Below are 24,324 nucleotides of genomic sequence, written 5' to 3' on the forward strand. Positions count from 1 at the left end.
TCACCTGAAAAGGGTTGCCTTCCTTGTGTGTTTTGGCCGTGAAGAATGCCTTCAGACAAAGCACTTTTGAGTTCCTGAGTGAAGCTGGTCCTGTGTACCTCCTAGTCTGTGTCTGGTACAGACTAGGAAGTACACAGGACCAGTACAGCGCTGGTACAGAGCTGGTCCTGTGTACTTCTTAGTCTGTGTCTACGTCGCGCTGTTTTTCACCATGGTTTCGTCTTGACTTTAGTTCCGCCTTTTCTGTACTTTTTCCGTGGCCTAGACACAAGAACATACAGTAAGTATTCTGCGCGCTTGTTCTGACAAAGTTTTTTTTTTTTTTTTGCTTTTACAGAGCAGCTGTTCAGGAGTGCCATTGCTGAATGGAAGAGTGGCTCCTCCATCAACAATCGACACTCCCACAAGGCCCTGCGCGCCATTTTTGAGGTGTCGTCGTGTTGAAACTGGCGACATTGATGGAGGAGCCACTCAGCAGCTGACGACGAACAGCGGCTCAGCAGAGATTTGCTCAGAGGCATCGGTAATTTATAGAGGAGTCTCTGTTTTTGATGCTTTTTTTCTTCTATGACGGCAGTGTTTGGCAAGCGGGCGCCTCGGCCCTCCCTGCCCACCCCTTTCTCGCCTTCAACCGTCCCTATGCTACAGTGTACTAGAAGAGGGCATTGTACTCACGCACTTCAAACAGCTTTGAGTACCTATGCGCGTGCCGGAGCCGGCACCTATGGACCGACACCTACGCAAGGATTTACGGGTACCACCGGGTCACGTGCCACTGTTGTGCTTGATCATCGTGCTTCATCGTCACAATTGCCCAGAGCCAAGAAACTTTTGACACTTGTTCACAGCAGCTTTCAAGAGGGCTGCCAATGCATTCTACATGCCGAAAAAATGATCAAGTGACCGGCAGCAAGCAAGTTGTGAGATCTTCAACGGGTGGTGCGGCAGTGGCGAAGTGCGGTGCGGCCAAATTTTCACTCGTGACACCAAGCGCCGGGGTTTTCGTGGGCAGAATTCCGGATACCTTCCATAGCTTGCGGCACACCTGAACAAAGTACACGATGTAACACGTGAAACTGTCACGCAAGAAGCCCGCGTCCTCGCCTCGGAAATGAGAATGCCGAGGACGCACTTCGATGCCAGCAGGGCCCAGGCATCAATGTTCATGAAGAGGGCTGGCTTGACGATGATGAGCGAATACGTGTAGTGAGTCCAGTAGCTAAGTAAATAAATTTCCTTTATGAAATGCACTCGCACGTTTTTTTTTCTTTCTTTTTGATGTGCGATTTTAGGGGGTCGACCTACATTCAAGTTCACTTAAATCGTGTGAATACGGTAACTTACAGGAGGTGCCTAGGTGTTCTTGTATTTTCATAGGTTGGCAGGTAATTAAAATGTGTATTACTGATAATGCTTCATGGCATTTATTGCTTGTTGGTTGCTTATCTTCTATCAATAATCATATTTTGGTTTTGGGATGTAAAACCCCAGCAACTATAATTATTACTTTCTGTCAATAAGTAATTATGGGTGAGGTGAGTGCACCCTATTCGAAAGAACACACAACTACTTCAGTGAAATGTTCCTAGCATGTCTTCCATATGCCAAGGACAGGTTTAAGAAGAGAAAGGTGACGTAGTAAAAGAGCACTTTACCAACGTATTGAACTCAGTGGGTTGGTTGCAACACCAGAATGTTAGTCAAGGGTCACATCAATGTGCTGTCACCGACATTTTAATGCATACCCCTGCATTCGCTTATGAAAAAGAAGTATATGATACCTATTGTAGAAGGATGGACAGAATTACATCGGCTCGTGCTGCATTACAGACTGCTGGATCATACACTTAACTGCTTTGTGCATCGCACAGTAAACCCTTTGTCCATAAGCAGAGCGCCGAACAAAAAAGGCAGCAGTATGCTTCATTATACAGCTGAACCTCGATATAATGAAGTCGGTAAAATCGGCAAGTTACTTTGTTATATTGAAACTTCATTAAACTGAAATTTATCATTTTAAACACAATATAGTCGTCAAAGGCACCAGAAGTGCTCAAAGAATGTTTGAATGGCATGGCAGTACAAGAAACTAATTTTAACGTGACAAAAAATAAAATTTCTTGAAGCAGACATCCAGCAGCAGTGGCTCGAAGCCAGGTCAGCAAATTTCTCTTGCAAAGTTCTCTCAGCAAAATTCTCCGAACGTCATGCCTGAGCCCGAAAGAAACGCACTGTGGTAATATGGGTTAAGCGAAGCTCGCAACTATTCTGAGGCTGTGGCTTGTCATCAAAACGTTCGGTGTAGCCTGGAGTAGTGTGATGCCGAATCTATCATGCTCACAGAACCGAACCACTCGCTTTCCGATCACTTCAATTAATGCGAAACATTGAAAACCATCGCACGCCACAAAACCAAGAGAGCTCTTTTTCCCGACAACCAGTCGCGTTGGCAATACATGTTCTGAACGACCACTAAGAGACAGGATTTCCTCAACATTCAGTGCTGCTGCCTCGACGGATAAACGTGTTTGTAACTTGATACGAGGTGGTAACAAAAAAACACTATACTACTGGGCACCGACGCACGCCCAGAATACGGCACTAAGCTGTGTAGAGATGGTAGAATAGTGTGCATGCCATAGTTCCCGCATGCCACAAATCAGCAGCATTCTCTACCGCTCCTAAGGCAAGGAAAACATTGAGTTGCACCCAAACCCCTGAAGCCGCTGCCAAGATACACTGCTCCTCTCCAGCAGCCGCTCTCTATCGCCCGGCCATTAGAGCAATCACTGGCAAAAACCAGTGGCTCCAGCAGAAGTTTCAATTTAATGCGTCAGTCTTTTTCTGTGGCAGCAATAAAACTTTGTTATGTCGAAATCACAGATAAACGAGCTTTGTTATACAGTGAAACCTCGGTGATACGAATCTCACGGGACCACTAAAAATATTCGTATCATCCGAAATTCGTATCACCAGAAATCATGGAAAATTAGCATGCGATAAAAGGAAGCTGGCATACATTTTCATTTATTCTTTTTCAGGGCTGCAGCAACATCAGGAAGAACCCTGAATGATTGTCGGTTAAGTTTTTACATGTCGACAATCACACCAGCACTCCTAAATATACGGCCCGTACGCGCGTATTTAATTAATGAACCAGATGCGTTGTGACCCACGACAGCAGTAGCCCCTTCCAAATTTTAGTATGTTTTTTTTGCATGACAACGGAGTACTGCCGCAAAAGTAACAAAAGAAGCGCTTTGACGCGATTTATCAATACCCCAAAATTACAGAACCACGGTCCTGTGTTATGATTTTGTTATCGCAGAGGTCTTGGGGACGTTTTTTGGGAGATTTACGGCCGTGCCCGCACAAGTGCATCCTCAACGGTCGCCCATGTTGACGTGAGGCCTGACTCCTTCGGCAAGACCGTCCTCGCCTTCTTTCGGTCCTCGTCCACCTTTCAAAGGATGTCTGATGCACGAGGCAGGCACGTGTAAACACAGCACAACGATAGCAGCCCGCGTCGACGCGTTAGAAAAAAAAAGCATGGCGCTAATGTCATCTGTAATCTAAACGTGGAGGCACACGGAGGCGCATAAGTGCCTCAAAGATTCGCGCACACAATCTTGGAGGCCACGACGCGTCTCTGAAGGTTTATTCTGATCGTAAGAAAAGTGTTTTTCTTACACTGTGATTCTGACGATTTGGCGGTGCAGCGCGCTTGCCCAAGCTTGCGTTCCCGCGCTCGCACGTGCTTGGCGCGTCTTCCGCGACAGCGCGGCCAGCACCTCTTCGTATCTAGGCGGTAGCGTACGTTCGTATCAAACGTCACTAGGTGAAAATCGGTTCGTAACAACCGTACTCCACTACATTGCAGGCCAATGGGCCTTGGCCAGGACCAGCAAAATATTCGTATCAACCCGAAATTCGTATGAGCTGTGATCGTATCACCGAGGTTTCACTGAATCGAGTTTCAAAATATCTTGTGTTTAGGAACATGAAGTAGCAAAAAGTGAAGCACTTTGTTATATCAAAAACTTCGTTGTACTGCATTTCGTTATATCGAGGTTAACTGTATCACCATTTTCAGCAGAATTAATTCTGTAAGCCTTAACAGAAAAAGTGACATATTTTTCAGGTATGGAAGAATATATGTGTGTGTGTGTGCGTGTGCATGCATGTGTGTGTGCGTGTACCCCTACTAAGTTTTCTAATGCGAGCCCAACACACTAAAAAGTATTCCTGGCTATGCCCCACTGGTTGTAGACCATCCCTGACATTGATTAAGCTGCTTTTTGTAGAGCTCCTATGCTGCAGCCCATTTACTGCATTATGTTGAATTCCAATGGCAGAGTCGGAGCAGGCTTTTCTGCTCCTTTTAGAGCAAGTGTGTTCCAATGGTGGAGTGAGGGTGGGAGTCAAGCGTTCCAACAGGAGAGTCGGAGTGGATTCAGAGTGGGAGTCACTCCGTGGAGCAGGAAAAGTTGCTCCGCCAAAATCGGCGGAGTCGACTGGAACTCCGCGTGACGTACTTCCTTTAACACATTTCCTGCTTGGGGGTGCTGCCGCTGTCGCATGTTTTGAGAGTAATGGCGGATGACATGGGCGTCTGGGCAAATCGTGCGGCATTGCTTCCGCTGATCGAGAGCGACAGCTCAGAGTCATAAAAGTCCAGTTTCTGCACGAGCGATTCATCAGATAGTGACAGCGACGCTGAAACTGCCTCGTACGAGCGGGAATTCGACAGCGGAATTAGCAGAATGGAATAACTACATGCAAGGTATTCTGTGCAACTGAAGCACTTCCGCTTCCTTCTTGCTCCCACGCTTGCTCCAGCAGCGCGGATTGTTTTCCAATCACGCATTTGGAGGCATTGCTCTATGCCAGAGTCTAGCGCTCGCTCGCAGAGTGCGTCGGTTGCTCTGACTCTGCCATTGGAATTCAACATTATAAACTTTGTATTTTCCTTTTTTCCCTGTTTCTAAAAACATTCAAAGCTGCTGACAATGCATGATCCCTTGGAAAGGTCACTGTACCTGATGGCTGTTTGTCTGTCTGCAGCTTGGCTTGTTCCTCTGCCCGCATTTGACGCCTCAGCTCTCTGAACTCTTTGCGGATTTCACCACTGTGATGCAGAAGAAAAAGACAGCTGCAAAGTCACTTTGTTTACTGCAACCAAAGCATATATCGGTAGCATTCAAACAGTGCTGCAATAGGAGGCGAGTCATTAAAGGGCCAGTAAACAACCCCGCAGTCCCAAAATTTGTGACGAAGAGATAGCTGCACAATTGTACTATGTGAACATGCAACTACAAGAATTTTGCGAATAAGTAATGTAATGAGAACGTTACAGGATACAGAACAATCCTCTTCGGTTGGTTTCGATTTCTCGCTCGGCTTTCCCACCCTTCTCGGCAACGAATAGGGGGTAGGCGTAGCCCGTTGTCATGACCATGCCCGCTTCAGCAAAGTAACAGGACGTCAGCCATTCATGCAGACAATGACCGAGGAAGGCTTCCTCCACATGTGGCTCTGATCAGAGCTGCGCAGTGAGGAAGCGCAGTGCGAGGGGAGCGGGGCACTGGCGAGGTAAACAAATACACTACACGGGCGACAACTGCACGGCTGAAACCGCATTACTGCAGAGCCAAGGCGCCGTTTCGAGTGCAGAATCCCCGAAGTTGGCGATACATAAAATTGCCCATGTGCAACATTACGTCGCTTCGTGGGGGGAAGAGGACTGGCCAGGTGCTGGAGAGGGGTGCGAGAAGTGTTTTTCAAAATGGCGTGGCACACAGCATTGTGATATTGCCACACGCGCTGCTTTCTTTCTATGCTTTATATTAACGCCCCTTACATGCGTTACTACTGCCTTGTGCAAACCGCGCCAGAATGTCTGGGAACGTTCCAGATTACAATGGGATGATCCATTAGACTTGAGTGCGGAAACACGAACAGTCGAGTCTTTTCTGGAACTAACGCGGCCACCAGCAATAAGGCTGGAATGTTCGATGTTGCACGTATATATGCCAACGCATCTTAGCGCTGAGCAGTTTTTCGACGGCCGACGCCCATTCGCCTTGAGTTTTCATTTCCCGGCCACAAGTTCAGTCAAATAAAGAGTTTCATCTTGGACACGCCGACTGCTGTCTTCGTCAGCGTCATGACCATGTGACATCTGGTGGAGGTGCTGTTCCTTCATGTTCATGTTCCGGATGCCCGCGTCAAGCCGTGAATCCAGTCCAAATCGCAAAGAAGACATCGACACCAACCTCGACCAGCGAACCAGCTGCAGACAACGAGGTCTAGCCCCGGAGTACGGGCTTCTGCCAGAAAAGACCCGGAAGACAAAGGCCATGACCACGACGGCGGCAACGATGACAGCCCCTGTGCCACAGCTCGCGACAGTTGTGCTACAACAACGCAAGGAGCCGCCAACCTTCCGTAGATCGTCACTCGAGGTCCCGGAAAGCTGGCTCGAAGCCTACGGCTGAGTCACCCTTTTCAATGCCTGGACCAGTGAGGACAAGCTACGGCACGTCTACTTCGCCTGGGAAGACACCGCTCAGACCTGGTTTGAGAACCAAGAGCGAAACTTAACAATGTGGGACATTTTTCGGACCAGGTTCCTCGCCACATTCACGAACATCGTCCGCAAGGAGAGGGCCGAAGCTCTGCTGGAGACCCGCGTCCAGCTCCCAAACAAAAACGTGGTGCTCTACACGGAAGAGATGAACCGACTGTTCCGCCATGCTGACGCTGACATGCCCGAGGAGAAAAAAGTTCACTTCCACATGCGAGGAGTCAAGCAGGAGCTGTTCGCGGGACTGATAAGAAACCCATCCAAGACCATCCAGGAATTTCCCTTGGAGGCGACAACCATCCAGAAGAGGCTCGAAACGCGCACACGGCAGTACAATCGCCGCTTATTTCAAGACAGTGCAGCTGTTCATGCCCTCGGCTCCGACGACTTGCGCGAAACGATCTGAGCCATAGTGCGGGAGGAGCTGGGAAAGCTCGCACCTTTTCCACAGCCTGAAGTGAAGTCGATTGCTGACGTTGTACGTGAGGAAATCCAACAGTCACTGGGTGTTCCTCAGCCTGCACTGCCGCAGCCGCAAGCTATGAGCTATGCTGCTGCAACCCGCCATCACGCTCCTCCTCCGCGCCCACGACAAGACGTCGCACCGCCGCAGTTCCGTTGCCAGACGCCGCCACCACCCCCGATACCATACCGCCCGCCTGTCGGCCAGTGCTATGCCCTTGGAAGACCGACATATAGCGCTCCCCTGACCACCAGCCACTCTGATACCATTGCGGAGAAGCTGGCCACACCTACTGCTGCTGCCAGTCCCGACAGATGGGACTGCGTGGGTTCGCGATCGACGTGCCGCATTCACAGTAGGGTGAACGACTACGCGACATCGCCGACTATCTCGCAGGAGCGCAATGGACTCCCCGAGGACCTTCTTGATCGCCAGGCCGCTACGTCTCTCCCCAACACCGACCATACACTGGACCAACGCGGGGCCGGTCACCTAGCCTGTATTCGGAAAACTAAGGGCAGCAACCGATGGAGGTGAAGTTGCTGTACAACGAACTACAGAAGATCCTCCGCTGCCGACGACAACGCCGTGACGATGCCCTAAAAACACGACGCAAACCGGACGGAGCCTTCACGACAAAACTTCGTGGCCCGAAGAAAACCTGACACAACGTCAAAATAGCGGGACAAACCGATGAAGCCGTGATCCGATGCCGCGACCTAACCACAATGCAAGACGATGAACTATACTCGCGGACAACTTTTCTTGGCAATGAAGGAAAGGCTACGGGGGCGGAGCTACTGCACATGTACTGCTCCGCGAAGTAGTCCGGTCGGCGCGTGTTTCGAATTTAGTTTTGGTTTGTGAACCTTCCATGACTCCTGTGACTGTCATTTAATTATTCGAGCGGCCGTCACACGCTTACACAGCCATTTGTTAGTGAAATTCGTCACAAGCTCCCTCGGCGAGTCGTCAGAAAAGCTGGAGGGTGACGAGTGCTCACCTGAAGACGAAGACGCCATTTTGACTGTGAGGTGCACGTAAAAGGTGCGACGTTTTCACAGGTGCAAAAACGCGAGATGACACTGCATAAAACAAAACAAATATAAATATCTCCGTGGTGCGCGCTGACCCTCTTTTCAAACAGCACCCCATAGAAAATAAAGTAATGTTGCTTTTTTTTATTCTCATACAGAAAACACGGGCGCAATAGTGGGACTATAATCTTCAGCGGTAGCACATGCGTAGTTCGGCTCTCTAGCCTTCCCTTCATTGCCAAGAAAAGTTGTCCGTGAGTATAGCGACCTCAATGTTCTCATCGACGGCCACAGCGTCACGGCTCTCGTTGACACCGGGGCCGACTATTCTGTCATCAGTGGACCGTTCGCAATGAAGTTGAAGAAAGTTAGGACTGCTTGGCAAGGCCCTGAAATCCGGACAGCTGGAGGCCACCTAGTAACACCGGCAGTAATCTGCACAGCGAGGGTCTCCATTAACAACCGGATTTATCCCGCAAGCTTCGTAGTCCTACAGCATTGCTCCAGAGATGTCACCCTTCGTATGGACTTCTTAGGCCTTCATGGTGCAGTCATTGACCCGAGATCCAAGTCGATAACACTATCTACAGAAAAAGCACTACCCCCGTACAAGCCGCCGGGCAAGCACGCCTTGAATGTGCTGGAAGACCAGGTCACCATTCCCCCTCGCTCTAGCGTCATCATTTCCGTCGGCACTCAGAAAGCAGCAGACCCGGAAAAGCGTCGTTGAAGGCGACCAGCACCAGTTGATTAACCGTGAGATTTGTATCGCAAGAGGAATAGCCGAGCTGCGGGGAGGGAGAGCAACAGTGATGCTAACAAATTTCAGCAACGAGTATAAGCACGTGAGCAAAGGCACGACGGTCGCCTACATCGAAAAAATTGTGGAAACCACCAATGCTTTCGCCCTTGCCGATTGTTCCGAGCCTACTCGGACGAACCAAGCTCCTCAACCAGCTTTTGACCTCAATCCGAGCCTTTCGAAGTATAAGCAAGAACAGCTCAAAACCCTGCTCCTGCAATACGAGGATTGCTTTTCATCGTCGTCAAGAATTTAGCAGACCCCAGTCGCAAAACACCACATCAATACAGAGGAAAGTGCCAGGCCAATCAGTCAGAGCCCGTACCGAGTTTCAATGTGAGAAAGCGAGGCCGTTAAGAAACAGGTCGATGAAATGCTACGTGACGACATTACCAGCCATCGAAGAGTCCATGGGCATCCCCCGTGGTGCTAGTGAAGAAGAAGGATGGGACTCTATGTGCTTGCGTCGATTATCGTTGCCTGAACAAAGTCACAAAGATGGACATGTATACCCTTCCCTGGGTCGATTACATAACGCAAAGTACTTTTCGTCGATGGACCTCAAGACCGGTTACTGGCAAAAATAAGTCGACAAGAGAGACCGAGAAAAGACTACCTTTATAACACCAGACGGCCTGCTCGAGTTCAAGGTCATGCCCTTTGGTCTTTGCTCAGCACCTGCGACTTTTCAACGGGTTACAAATACCGTACTGGCCGGCCAGAAGTCTCAGACATGCCTCATTTACTTGGACAACGCCGTTGTGTTTTCCTCAAACTTCGACGAACACCTTTGGCGCCTTGAAGCTGTACTTTAAGCAATCAAGACCTCCGGACTCACCTTGAAGCCTGAAAAGTTCCGCTTCGCGTACGAGAAGCTCTTGTTTTTGGGTCACGTGATCAGCAAGGATGGTGTTCGCCCAGACCCGCGGAAAACAGCTGCCATTGCTGCCTTCCCGCCACCCACCGACAAGAAGGCCGTACGATGTTTTCTTGGCTTTTGCACCTATACAGACGCTTCGTCAAGGAATTTTCACGAATAGCCGAGCCGCTAACGTACCTCACGAAGACCGACGTGCCATTCAAGCGGGAAATGGCGCAAATCGAAGCATTTCAAGAACTGAAACGATGCCTTCAGATGCCTCCAATACTAGCGCATTCCGATGAATACGCCGATGCGGAAATCCACACCGACGCAAGCAGCGTAGGACTCGGCGCCGTCCTTGTGCAAAAGACTGACGAGCTGGAGAGGGTCATCAGTTATGCTAGCCGGTCGCCATCAAAGGCAGAAAGCAACTATTCCACAACAGAAAAGGAGTGTCCGGCCATCATCTGGGCTACACTGAAGTTTTGCCCCGACCTCTACGGCCGGCCCTTCAAAGTTGTGAGCGACCACCACGCCTTGTGTTGGCGAGCTAACGTTAAGGACCCTTCAGGGCGCCTCGCACGGTGGAGCCTAAGACTTCAAGTATTCGACATTACCGTCGTTTACAAGTCCGTAAGAAAACACTTCAACGCTCACTGCCTGCCTCGAGCCCCCATTGACCAACCGCCGCAGCACGACCAGAAGGATGGCTGCTTCTTGGGAACCATGAGTGCCGACGATTTCGCCACACAGCGAGCGGACCCAGAACTCAGGGGCCTTGTGGAATACCTCAAGGGCAGGGCCACCGTTGTTCCGAAGGTACTCACGCATGGACTGACGTCGTGTTTCTTGCGCAATGATGTTCTCCTAAAGAACTTCTCGCCGCTTTGAGCCGATTGCTTTCTCGTGGTGCCCTCGACATTGAGACCAGAGGTCCTGCAGGCTCTGCACAACGACCCGACGTCTGGACACCTGGGTGTTTCTCGCACGCTCGCAAGAATACAGGAAAAGTACTACTGGCCACGCCTTATTGCCGCCGACATCACTTGCTACGTAAAGACCTGCCGAGACTGTCAGCGACGCAAGACGCCGCCAACTGGGCAAGCCGGACTTCTGCAGCCTATCGAGCCACCTCGACGACCGTTCCAGCAAATAGGGATGAACTTACTGGGGCCGTTCCCGAGGTTCAATACCGGAAACAAATGGATCATCGTAGCTACCGACTAACTCACCCGCTACGCAGAGACAAGGGCCCTGCCCAGAGACAGTGCCGCCAAGATAGCGAAGTTCTTCATTGATAACATCGTCCTGCGTCATGGCGCCCCAGAGGTCCTCATCATCGACAGAGGTACGGCGTTTACTGCTGACCTAACTCAGGCAATATTGAGATACAGCCAAACAAACCACCGCTGGACCACAGCGTACCACCCACAGACCAATGGCCTCACCGAGCGGCTAAACAAGACCATCGCCGACATGCTGGCCATGTACGTCGACGTCGAACACAAGATGTGGGATGCCATCCTTCTGTATGTGATCTTCGCATATAACACGGCCATGCAAGAAACAATGCAAATGACGCCATACAAGCTGGTCTACGGATGACAGCCCAGCGATGACACTCGACGCAATGCTACCAACCGCCACCAATGAAGACGATCTCGATTCTCGACGTTGCCGCTTATATGCAATGCACCGAAGCAGCTCGGCAGCTCGCCCGCCTGCGCATCAAGAACCAGCAGAGGGCTGACAGCCGTCACTATAATCTTCGACGACGCCACATGGAGTACCAACCCGGTGACCGTGTGTCGGTCTGAACGCCGATACACCGACGCAGACTTAGCGAGAAGCTTTTTCGACGATACTTCGGACCATACAAGGTGCTCCGACGTCTCGGCACCCTAGACTGTTATCCCAGACAGCATTTCGAACTCTCAGCGGCGCCTGAAGTCGTCCATGTTGTGCGCCTTAAACCGTTTCTTGCGTGGTAGCGAACATGAGCACTGTACTTTTTGATTTATTATTCTACTTTCTTCGTGTATGCACTTCCATTTTCTGTTTAAGCATCGGGATGATGCCTTTTTCAGAGTGGGGGCAATGCCACACGCGCTCCTTTCTTTCTATGCTTTATGTTAACGCCCCCTTACATGCGTTACTACTACCTTGTGCGAACTGCACCAGAATGTCTGGGAATGTTCCAGATTACTGATCCGTTAGACTTGAGTGCGGAAACGCGAACAGCCGTCTTTTTAGGAACTCATGTGGCCACCAGCGATAAGGCTGGAATGTTTGATGTTGCACGTGTAAATGCCGACGCGCCTTAGCGCTGAGCAGTTTTTCGACGGCCAACACCCTGTTTGCCGTTATCAGTGACTGTGTACAGCGTGTATTGCTGTAGTTTGAGTTTTCATTTCCAGCCACAAGTTCGGCCAAATAAAGAGTTTCATCTTGGACACGCCGACTGCTGTCTTCGTCAGCGTCATGACCACGTGACAATATTCACAAAATGTGATTGCTGCGGACTTCTGCACGAACTGGCGAGCTTGTCAGGAGGGTGTAAAGGAAGAAGTGAAGAAGAAAAGGTGGAGCCTATTTATTGGCCCTTTAAAGGGGTTATGAAGCACCCCTTGGGCTTGTTGAAGAAACACCCTGCGGAAAGCTGACACGGCTGTGAACTGCTCAGCCAAATACTGCAGTCGTGCGCGCCATGTACAGGCTACAAGCGAGGCGCGAAGTTGCTGTTTTCTCAGGTGCCCTCTTTTCAAACAGAGGCTAGTTCTCAGTCTCGTCAGTGGGAGGGGCGCTGGTCAGTCGACGTCGCGTATCTGTTTCTCCACGTCGCAAAAGACAGCATCCTCATTGGCCGATCGAGAGCGGCGTTCGGATCAGATGCGCTTCTTGCCGGCGCCGCACTCCTCAGTCTGCTAATTTTACACGGTAGCCAGACTCGCGCATGCGAAGCACAGCGGGAGAGCAATCGCGTTTCATGACGCACGCTGACGTAACTTCTTTTCCCCATGCCATCCCTCCTTGTGTAGCTTCCAGTGCGCTCGTCGGGACGAGAAAAGAGAGAAAGTGCTGATAGCGTGCACCAAACCCCCATAACTCCGCTCATTCTTGACCGATTCGAGAAATTTTTGCGGCAATTGATTCGGAAGGCAGTAAACTCCAATACAGCATAGACCGCTTATAACGTAAGTCGCCAGAGTCGCGAATATCCGCACTATAAGCGGTACCGCACTATAACCAAAACAACAGTTTTGAAAGGTTGCACGTGTGCAAAACGTGACCAACGGGTAGGCGCGCGATTCCGACTATCGAGGCATATGCGACTGGGACGTAAGTTTGCGTCTGCTTACATTTGGAAATGTTGAATGGTTAGCGTCCGCGGACCTGCGGTGCCGACGTAACGAACATGGACAAAATGCGCCATCACGGGAAGTCGCTGTGGTAGCACACTGCGCGTGCGCGATGTCAAAAACGGTGGCGACCACAAACCACCACTCAAGTGTTTCACACGCCTGCCCGCGTTTTCGTTAAAGATGTAAGTCACCCCTTCTAAATGCAACAACTGAAAAATGTTTCATTGACTCGGCACCAAACCGCAACTTCTGTAGTCCACGGCCGCCGACATGGCAGCTAGCGCTCGTTAGGCCTAGCGTGCGTGTTGCAACTTGGCATGCTGCCGCGAGAAGCTTGCCCTAGGCAACATGGAGATCGGGCGTAGAAGAGATCGCACTCGCGAGCTAAACCGAGGGCATCACGCGTGAAATGCAGTTTCGGTTCGTGGTCGGGAGAACAGCCGCGGCAACTATCCTGAAAAAGTTTCTCACGCTTGTAAGTCCGCCTGTTGGTGGCAAAGGCGAAAGCTCAATCGCGTCTCAAAGCATTGTTACTTGCAGGGGAATCGAGGTTGCACGCGCGATATCTGTGCTCTACGACGAAGCAACTATTTTCCCGACAGAGACATATAGCGGTAACGCGCTCTTGATGCGGACGCGGGCGCCCGTACATAGCGAAGCGCACATTTCATGCGGCCGGGGCAAAGCGCGCATGTCAAGGGGACAAAGGTTTCTCCGTCGGCCACGCAACCGCTCCCCCTCCTCACACCACGCACCCGCGCCGGGCTGCTGTCCCCCACCGCCGCCCCCTTTTTTTCTCCCCCCGCTCCTTGTTCGTTCGTTCCGCGTCCGCTCCTCCTTCGTAACGCCGTCGCCGCTCTCTCCCCCACCGGCGCATCTCCGCTGAGAAGCACGCTCACTCCCTCGCATCTCTCAGAACGTTCCGGCAGCCGCATTATAACCGGTCTTTCATCTCGGAGGACTGCACAATAAGTGGTATGCGTATGCATGGAGTTCTATGGGAGGGTAAACGGGAGTCAGAAAAAACCGCATTATAGCCGGTACTGCACTGTAAGCGGTTACGTTATAAGTGGTCTGAGCTGTACTGAGGTCATTACATCATTACTTGAAAAAGTGGTTCATGACTCCTTTAAGACCTGATGGGCTATACCTGGTTTTTCATGTGCAGGTGTCATCTTTATGCACCAGTCCATGCCAGTCACAGGTCACATGGCCTAAAATTTAGTATGTGTTTCAACTGGCACATCGAAGACATTTTGCACTGTGAGTGGAACCTTTTTTTTTGTGCGTGTGCATTTGTAAAAAATAATATTTTATATATTCAAAGAAGTACTCAGACAAGAAATTGGGTCTAGAGTTTCTTTGCTTTAATACATTGCTGGGGGCCTATGAGTCATATCACGGCACGTCACTTTGAAGTAGCCCGCAACAGATAATTAATTACAGTCTGTTTAATACCGAGCAGTCTCATTTTTGGTTTGGGAGAGCTTCGAGAATGACACGCCGCTGGTTGCACCTAACTCCATCTAGTGTATGCATATAGAAGTGTGGCGCACTTCCGTGCTGCCTGCATTGTCTGCTCGTATTCTTTCACCTGCCGCATGTGCTGCCTATTGCCGTCATTGTAGTCGTTATCATTGTTTGGTGGCGATGAGTTTCAAGAGGCTTTCCACACTTTTGAAGCACTCGTTGCAGGCACGGACACGCAAGCAGTCAGCTGGCTCAAGCATCGACAAAGGGCAGTGGCGACTATGACGTCATCATTACTAGCTGCACCAGGTCGGAGCTCGGCTGCTGTGGTGATACTGCGAAAGTTGGGGGTCACTTTCAGGTCACCTTAGATGATGTCAATGTCACGAGGTGCAGCGTATAGCGCTGTGGATGCGACCTTCAAAATTCATATAAATTATCTTCTAAGGCATGGGTTCTCAAAGTGGGTTCCGTGAAGGACATTTTAGAGTTCTGTGAGTGTTCAAAACAAATGTGACCCATTCTTGGTTTCTCCCCATTAGCACTTAATTTATCACCTTCAAGAGAGAACTTGCAAGAAATGTTGTATTTAACGATGCCATTGCAAACTGCATCCGCACATCGGGTGTCTGCGGGTATCAAGAGACCCACACGGAAGCATCAGTAAGGACTCGCTGTCTTGCGCGCACCATTAAACTTGCGCGATTTGCGAACCCGCGGTGACAGAGCGTTGGTAATTCATGCTTGTGAGCACAGTTTGTTAACAGGCACCTCGGCATTTTATTCGTGGCTCATGGCGCGCTGGCATTCACGTGGCAGTTTTTATACAAGCTGATTTGCCACTGCACTATGTTGGTTTTGTAAACAAAACGCGCAACAAATGCTTTGATACGCACAAGAGGCAGCACTTCACGCTGGCTGTGGGCTACATGAGCATTTAGGTTTAGCCTTAAGACCGATGTATCGGACCATTTTGCAGTGTGACTGGCATGCCTTCATTTATGTTTGGCAAAAAATAAGACAAGCTTGTGTACATCCGGCACTTTGTTTGCGTGAACACACTGCTTACAGCGCTTACAGGAAGACCTCTTTCGTATTCAAGACTGGTGTGCTACATGGCTCATGTCACTGAACACCAGTAAGACCGTGAACATTTCATTCCATCGTCGACCTAACTACGCACCCTCCGTGTACAAGATTAATAACTGCATTATAGCTAATGTGCATTCCTTCAAGTACCTAGCTCTTCACCTGTCTCATGATTTGTCTTGGGCGGATCATGTAACCCACATTATCAACTCAGCTAACAAAATGCTTGCTTATCTTCGCCGTAATCTTTTCATGGCACAGTCACACGTAAGATTACTTGCCTACAAAACTCTCGTGCGACCGAAACTTGAATATGCCTGTGCTATCTTTGACCCCCATCAATCTAACCTCACTAAAGCCCTCGAATCTGTTCAAAACCGTTCTGCTAGATTTATTCTTTCTGAGTACTCCTATCACACAAGCGTTTCGTCTCTAACGTCTAAACTGGAGCTAGTACAGTAAACCCTCGTTAACTCGAACTCGCTTATCTCGAAATCTCGGTTAAGTCGAAACTTTTTTTCGCCGTGCATTAACCTCCCATAGGTGCTATGTATTTGCCCCCTCTTATCTCGAAACGTTTTCCGGAGGGAACAACGGATATCTCGAAATCTTGACCGGGAGGGCCGAAGGCAAAGTCCACTCCCAACAGGAAACGAGGGCTCCATGCGAACGCTTAGCTCTTACTATACGTGCCGAACGCGGTCGTGAAGGCCGAATTTGAAATTCCCGCGGACGCAGCCGTTTCCTATCAGCCTTGTCAAGCAACCGTGGGAGTGATCACATGTGCGCACCTGCGCGCGACTTATGCGCCGTGGGCGGCGTGTGCAAGCGTGGGCCAGTCAGTACGCAACCTAACCCTTGCATGTGCGAGCTGGTATTCTTTGTTTTCCCCGCGATCTGCGCACGACGCATCTTGAGTTCAGTTTTGCTGAGTAGTGAGTGGTGTGTGCAACGGACGCTTCCGAATATCGACCACGATGTCCCGCCCAAAGCAGTGCAAATCTCTGACGTTGGAGAGAAAAGTCGAGCTAATCAAGGAAGTAGAAAAGGCAGGTCGAAGCAAGTCGTGCATCGCCAAGGAATTCGGCATCCCTTTGTCAACCCTCTCGACAGTGCTCAAGAACAAACAAAAGGTTTTGGAAGGCTTCGAGCAAAGCTTCTCAAGCAAACGGAAGCGCGTTCGAGCGTCCAAATTCCCGGACGTCGAATCAGCACTTCTGTTGTGGCTCCAAAACGTTCGAGCAGCCAATCTTCCCGTGACAACCCAAATGATGATGGAAAAAGCAGACGCTTTGGCACTGCAGATGGGTCACGCGGACTTCAGCTGCAGCTGGTTCGAGCGGTTTAAGAAGCGAAATAACGTGTCATCGAAGCCTATCCACGGCGAAAGCGGCATTGTCGACGAACAGGCTGCAGACGCATGGCGCAACCTACGCCTCGCCGAGCTGCAAAAGGAGTACGCGGACAAGGACATTTTTAACCTCGACGAAGCCGCTCTCTTTTACAAAATGCTGCCTAACCGCACATACACACCAAAAGGCGAAGCGTGCTCGGGCGCTAAGCAACGCAAAGACAGGATAACCATTCTTTTTGGTGCCAACGCTACCGGCGATGAAAAGCTGCCCCTCCTCATTATTGGCAAGTCGCTTAATCCCAGGTGTTTCCGAAATGCACGGCTCCCGAGGGATGTGACATACCGCGCCAATAAAACGGCCTGGATGACGGCGGCGCTTTTCGAAGAGCATGTCCGTGCGCTTGACCGGAAGATGGCAAAGGACGGTCGGAAAGTGTTGTTTGTTGTGGATAACTGCCCCGGTCACGGAAAAATCGACAACTTGGCGGCTGTTAGGCTGGAGTTCCTGCCGGCGAACATGACGTCCGTTCTCCAGCCAATGGATCAGGGAGTCATTGAGATTGCCCGCAAGTATTATAGGAAGAGCCTGCTGCACCGAATTCTGCTGTCATACGACAATGGGAAAAAGTATGAAATCGATCTGCTGGGTGCAATCAATCTGATGGCCGAAGCCTGGCGCCAACTACGCCCGCTGGCGATTGCTAACTGCTTCGCACATGCAGGGTTTTCTCGCGCCCCCGAATCGATCGAAGAAGACATTGGCGCAGAATTCAGCGGCTGTGATGAGCTGTGCAATGAAGTGCGCAAGGCAACTGGCTGCGTGAACGATACTGAAGACGGCGAGATGGCCTTTGAGGAGTATGCGCTCTACGAGGCGGACGTCCCCGTTACCGGAATGCTGTCGGACGCCGATATCGTTGAGATGGCCGTGAACGACGCAGAAGACCATGCAGACGAGGAAGAGCCCCGAGAAGTGCCTACGACGACAGAAACACGTAACGTGCTGCGCTTGCTCCGCAACAAGGTCGAATGCAGCGGTGGCGACCAACGGCTCATGCGATGTGTTGAGCAACTGGAGAACGCCTTTCTGGGACCGAACGCGAACGCGAAACAGGCGAGCATCACGCAGTTTTTTGGTCCTCGGTAATAAATTTTTTTTTTTCGCTCTGAATTCTTGTGCTTTACTACGGTTGCCGTCTCGTGCAGTGGAGCTTTTCCTGGCAGCACTGGCTTTTCTTTTACAGTGACCTGGGCAAACATTTTCGGCGTTTTGCTTAACTCGAAATACCGCTTATCTCGAAATTTTCCCTGGATTTTACGGCTTCGAGTTAACGAGGGATTACTGTACCTCTTGCCTCTCGACGTCGCATCTCACGCCTATGCCTCTATCACAGATTCTTTCATACCATACCTCGTGACAGCCAGTTGATTCAACAGACTCATCGTACATCTCGAACAGGCCACATGAACGCAGTAATTCCACCCCGAACCCGCACCCCTACGTTCCATCAGTCATTCTTCGTCCGAACTGCCCGAGACTGGAATGGCCTTCCGGGAGATGTAGCACTCGTCCGTGACGCAGCGTGCTTCCGATCTGCGACCGAACTCTTAGTCTAATATACGGAACTGCTGTTTTTGGACTTACCTTTGTAAATAGATTTTTTTTTCTTCCTTTCAAATTGTCATCATTGCCGTCTTTTGTATATTGCATTTTCCGATTGTTGTTTTTTGTTAATTATTGTATTTTTTTCCCTTTTTTTTCTATCTTTTGTTCTTACTTTTGATGCCCACCCCTCATGTAATGTCCCCGGGACCCTTGAGGTATCAATAAATAAATAAAAATAAGGGTGCCTGAAGCATGCAGTGCATGGTCGGCGGGCACTTTACGCGATTCGCGGTGTCGGGTGGGGGGGTGTTGCGTAGGAATCGCAAGTCTGTGTCTTATCAGGAGTTGCACGTCAACGACGATGGCCTTCGGAGTTAAAGATCATAGGACAATGCGGGCGGTGAATAAATACTGTGGTTGCGTGCGTCGAGAAGTGTCACATTCCCCCCCAATTGTCTTCATGCTGAAGAAAAAGTCAGGGGTTCCGTGGCACTCTGGAAAAGTCGTTGGCGTTCACCAAGGACAGAATGTTTGAGAACCCTTATTCTAAGGTATATTCACTATTGAGACTTGGGAGATGATATATACGCATGTACAACGGAATCAGTCCCTCAGGCTATGTCAGCTGTGCAATTTCATGTCAGTGCCCCTTAACACTAGGTGAGTAAACCATTTATAGCACAGAGTGCCCAAACCGGTAAACGTATGGTTGGCACAGCTGCATAACAACACATGGAATGGTGTGGAAAAAAAAAATCTTCGCGTTGAACCACAGCACAACTATCGAAATGAGGACAATAAGAAGAAAGACGAACAAGTCACTGTTCGTTGGCGTCTTGTTTGGTAGTTGTGCTGTGGTTCATCATGCATCACCAAGCCGAGCAAGTTTTCAAGCTACTTCTTTGTGCATAACTGCGAGTGCCCCATCAAGAGCGATGGCTCTCAGTTACCGGGGATGACACACAGATATAGCAGCCATGCTTTTCCGGTTAATGGGAACTCCCCTTTCTCTTTTGCTTTCAATTCCTATATGCTTTAGTTAGCCCTCGTAGCGATTATGTAAAAGCAAATCGGCAGAAAAGGGGAGAGGTTTTGCAGCCCTGTGGAAGAGCTGCTGGAGCTCCTTAAGGCAAGAAAGCCTGAGAGCCAGTGACCCAGGGCCAGTCTGCAGACTGTGTCAAAAACCTTGGTCACAATGTAGTGTGCGGTGGTCTCACATGCGCTGTGCGGAGGCCTTCTGGCGTTCCTGCTCAAAGTAGTTCCTCTCGTCAGATGATACAGCAGGGGCTGGCTGGCATGTACGCTGCTCTACACGGTCAGCTGCACCTTCAGGTTCAACCGGCTGTTTGAACTCACTCACTGCAGGCACTGAGCTCAAGCTGGCATCATCGGTCAGGTCATGGCTGCTCTTGCCACGGCTTTTACTATCCTGCACGGGAGGGGCCTCTTTCAGTGTGGTGCTCTTTTATTTTCAAAATAGTTGTTGTAAGGCTGGCCTGTATGAGGCCTCTTCCAAGTCGCCACATGCAGGTAGTGAAAATAAAAATGAATGAATAAACGCAAACACCTGAACCTACCGACTTAAAACACATAAATGCCTCTAGAACAGCAGCTGAATTCTGTCTAAAGGGCATACAACAAATCTAAAGGCAATATGGAAATCACTTCCACGTGCTGAAACCCAAGAAGCATGTTAAGAACACACCAGTACGTAAAACTACTCACTTGTGTCCTCTTTCAGGCCAGTCTCCTTGCTATGTTTGAGTGCTAAAATTCTTGAACATATTGCCACACCCACATCTTGTTTTATTTTGATGTTCTTGAGTTTGACCAGCAAGGACGGTTATCAACGCTCGAGGCTGTCCGCGAAGAGTGTTCGAGAAGCTTTGCGATTGTAGGAGATCATTTTGTTAAGATTGCGCACAAGACGCGCACAAGACGCGCACACTCAAGCTTATTCTAGAACATGCGCGACAACCAGCGATAACGCGGGAATATTCCACGGCACATGTATAAATGCCGACCCGCTTCACCGTTTGTCAGTTGATCGACGGTCGACGATCTGTTCGCCTCTATCAGTGTATTGCTGTAGCTTTCAGTTTCTCAGCCACAAGTTCGGCCTAATAAAGAGTTTCATCTCGACGTGCTGACTGCTGCCTTCGTCGACGTCACGACCACGTGACATCTGGTGGAGGTGCTGTTCGTTCATGTTCCGGACGCCCCCGTCAAGCCGTGAACCCAGCCCAAGCGCGCACAAGACATCGACGCCAAGGCCGAGCAGCGAGCAAGCCACCGGCAACAAGGCCTACCGCCAGAGCACGGGCCTCTACCTGAAAAGACCCGGCAAACAAAGACCCTGACCTCGACCACAGCGACGATGACAGACGCTGTGCCGCCCGCACCAATCCTTCTCCGGACGCCTAAGGAGCCGCCAACCTTCCGCGGGTCGTCGTTCAAGACCCGGAAAGTTGGCTCGAAGCCTACGACCGAGTTGCCGTTTTCAATGCCTGGACCAGCGAAGAAAAGCTATGGCATGTCTATTTCGCTTTCGAAGACGCCGCTCGGACTTGGTTCGAGAACCAAGAGCGAACCCTGACGACATGGGACGTTTTTCGCACCAGGTTCCTGGCAACATTCACCAGCGTCGTCCGCAAGGAGAGCGCCGAGGCTCTGCTTGAAACCCGCGTGCAGCTGCCAAACGAAAACGTGGCACTCTTCACAGAAGAAATGACGAAACTGTTCCGCCACGCAGACCCTGACATGCCCGAGGAGAAGAAAGTTTGCTTCCTCAAGCGAGGAATCAAGCAGGAGCTGTTCACGGGACTGATCAGAAACACACCCAAGACCATCCAAGAATTCCTCGTGGAGGCAACAACCATCGAGAAGACGCTCGAGATGCGCACCCGGCAGTACAATCGCCGCGCATTTAAAGACAGCGCAGCTGTTCATGCCCTCGGCTTCGACAACTTGCGCGAGACGATCCGAGCAATCGTGCAAGAGGAGTTGCGAAAAATTCTACCTTTGCCGCAACCTCAAGTAGATTCCATCGCCGACGTCGTGCACCAGGAGATCCAGCAGTCACTGGGCGCGCCTCAGCTAGCAGAGGGGCAGCCGCAAGCAATGAGCTATGCTGCTGCAGCCCGACGCAACGACCCCCCTCCTCGACCACGTCAAGACGCCGCGCCGCCCCAGCAGTTCCGCCGCGAGGCACCACCGCCGCCACCACCGACATCACACCGCCTGCCAGCCGGCCAGCGACACACGCCAAGGAAGACCGACGTTTGGCGCACCCCTGACAACCGCCCGCTCTGCTACCACTGCGGGGAGGCCGGCCACACGTACCGCCGCTCCCAGTACCAACAGATGGGGCTACGCTGATTCACCGTCAACGCGCCGTGCCCGCAGCCAGGCGAACAGCCTCGCGATATCGACGACTATCTCACCGGAACACAGTGGCAAGAATGACGACGTTCCCGCTCGCCGTCGCCCGGCCGCTACATGTCACCGCACCGTAGGCAGTACACTGGCCCAAACCGGGGCCGGTCGCCTAGCCCGTATCTGGGAGACTAAGGGCAGCAACCGGTGGAGGTGCGGTTGCTGTACGACGAAATACCGAAGATCCTCCGCCGCCGCCGCCGACGATGCCGCGATGAAACCTTCAGAACACGACGCGAACCAGACAGACCCCCGACGACGAAATCTCGCGGACCGAAGAAGACTCGACGACGCAACAGGGAAGCATCGGAACAAACCGACGGAGCCGTGACCCCACGCCGCGACCCAACTGCAACGCAAGACGACGAGCTAGCGACCTCGACGTTTTCATCGACGGCCACAACGTCACCGCTCTCGTCGATACTGGAGCCGACTACTGCGTCATCAGTGGGCCCTTCGCCACGAAGTTAAAGAAAGTTAAGACTGCTTGGGAAGGCCCCGAAATCCGTACCACTGGAGGCCATCTAATAACGCCGTCTGGAGACTGCACAGAAAGAGTCACAATCAATAATCGCACGTATCCTGCGAGTTTCGTAATCTTGCAACACTGCTCCAGGGACGTCATACTTGGCATGGACTTCTTAAACCATCACAGCGCCGTCATCGAGTTAAGAACCAAGTCGATAACCCTATCGTCGGACAAAACGACACCGCCGGATACGAATCCATGTCAACATGCCCTGAACGTGCTCGAGGATCAAGTTACTATCCCGCCTCGCTCCAGCGTCATAATTCCCGTCAGCACCGAAAAAGTTGAAGACATCGAAGGTGTCGTCGAGAGCGACCAGCGTTTGCTGCTAGACCGTGACATTTGCGTTGCAAGGGGCATTGCTCGGTTGCATGAAGGAAAAGGAAGCGTGATGCTAACGAACTTCAGCCAAGAATACACACACCTAAGCAGAGGCACGACGATTGCATACATCGAAGAAATCTTGGCCGTCAGCGATGCGTTTGCCTTTTCAGATTCTGACGAAGCTACGACTACCCCAATACCTGAGCCACCCTTCGACGTAAACCCAAGTCTTCCCGCTCGCCAACAGCAGCAGCTTCGATGCCTTCTGCAGGAATACAAGGATTGTTTGTCGTCGTCATCGCGGGTCCGACAAACGCCCCTTGCTAAGTACCGCATTATAACAGAAGAAAATGCTCGACCACTCCACCAGAGTCCCTACCGGGTTTCGACGCGGGAACGGGAGGCCGTTAAGAAACAAGTCGACGAAATGCTTCGCGACGACATCATCCAGCCGTCCAACAGCCCGTGGGCAGCGTCCCCCGTGGTGTTGGTGAAGAAGGATGGGACCCTACGTTTCTGCGTCGATTATCGTCGCCTGAACAAAATCACAAAGAAGGACGTGTACCCTCTCCCACGGACAGACGACGCCCTGGATCGACTCCACAACACGAACTACTTTTCATCGATGGACCTCAAGACCGGCTACTGGCAAATCGAAGTCGACGAGAGAGACCGAAAAAAGACTGCCTTCATAACACCGGACGGCCTGTTCGAGTTCAAGGTCATGCCCTTCAGTCTTTGCTCAGCACCTGCGACTTTCCAACGAGTCATGGATACAGTATTAGCTGGGTTGAAGTGGCAAACTTGCCTTGTCTACGTGGACGACGTCGTCGTGTTTTCCTCCAACTTCGACGAACACCTCCTACGCCTTGAATCCGTACTTCAAGCAATCAAGAACTCCGGGCTCACCCTGAAACCACAAAAGTGCCGCTTCGCGTACGAGGAGCTCTTGTTTTTGGGTCACGTGATCAGCAAGACTGGAGTGCGCCCAGACCCGCAGAAAACAGCTGCCATCGCCGCTTTCCCGCCACCCACCGACAAGAAGGCCGTGCGCCGATTTCTCGACTTGTGCGCCTATTACAGACGCTTTGTCAAAGACTTTTCACGGATACCCGAGCCACTGACGCAGCTCACGAAGACCGACGTCGAATTCAGGTGGCAAACAGCGCAAGTCGAAGGATTTCATGAACTGAAACGACGCCTGCAGACTCCTCCGATACTTGCGCATTTCGATGAATACGCCGATATGGAGATTCACACCGATGCAAGCAGCGTCGGACTCAGCGCTGTACTTGTGCAGCGGACGGAGGGACTAGAAAGGGTTATCAGTTATGCTAGCCGGTCGCTGTCTAAAGCAGAGGCCAACTATTCCACAACAGAAAAGGAGTGCCTCGCCATCATCTGG

At 51.0% G+C, this 24,324-nt stretch overlaps 1 protein-coding gene across 3 annotated transcripts in view; it reads right to left on the reverse strand.

The window, feature by feature from the left end:
• Nucleotides 1–24,324, reverse strand: part of LOC119376001 (spliceosome-associated protein CWC27 homolog) — a 381,331-nt gene that overhangs the window by 161,944 nt on the left and 195,063 nt on the right. For all 3 annotated transcript variants that reach the window (XM_037646002.2, XM_049411346.1, XM_049411347.1), the window contains 2 exons: nt 19,849–20,060; nt 5,040–5,128 (listed from right to left, as the gene is read on the reverse strand). In XM_037646002.2, coding sequence (XP_037501930.1) covers nt 5,040–5,128; nt 19,849–20,060 — 301 coding nt within the window. The remainder of the gene's footprint in view (nt 1–5,039; nt 5,129–19,848; nt 20,061–24,324) is intronic.

The sequence above is a fragment of the Rhipicephalus sanguineus genome, unplaced genomic scaffold (assembly GCF_013339695.2).
Source record: "Rhipicephalus sanguineus isolate Rsan-2018 unplaced genomic scaffold, BIME_Rsan_1.4 Seq10638, whole genome shotgun sequence".
NCBI classification, from domain to species: Eukaryota; Metazoa; Arthropoda; class Arachnida; order Ixodida; family Ixodidae; genus Rhipicephalus; species Rhipicephalus sanguineus.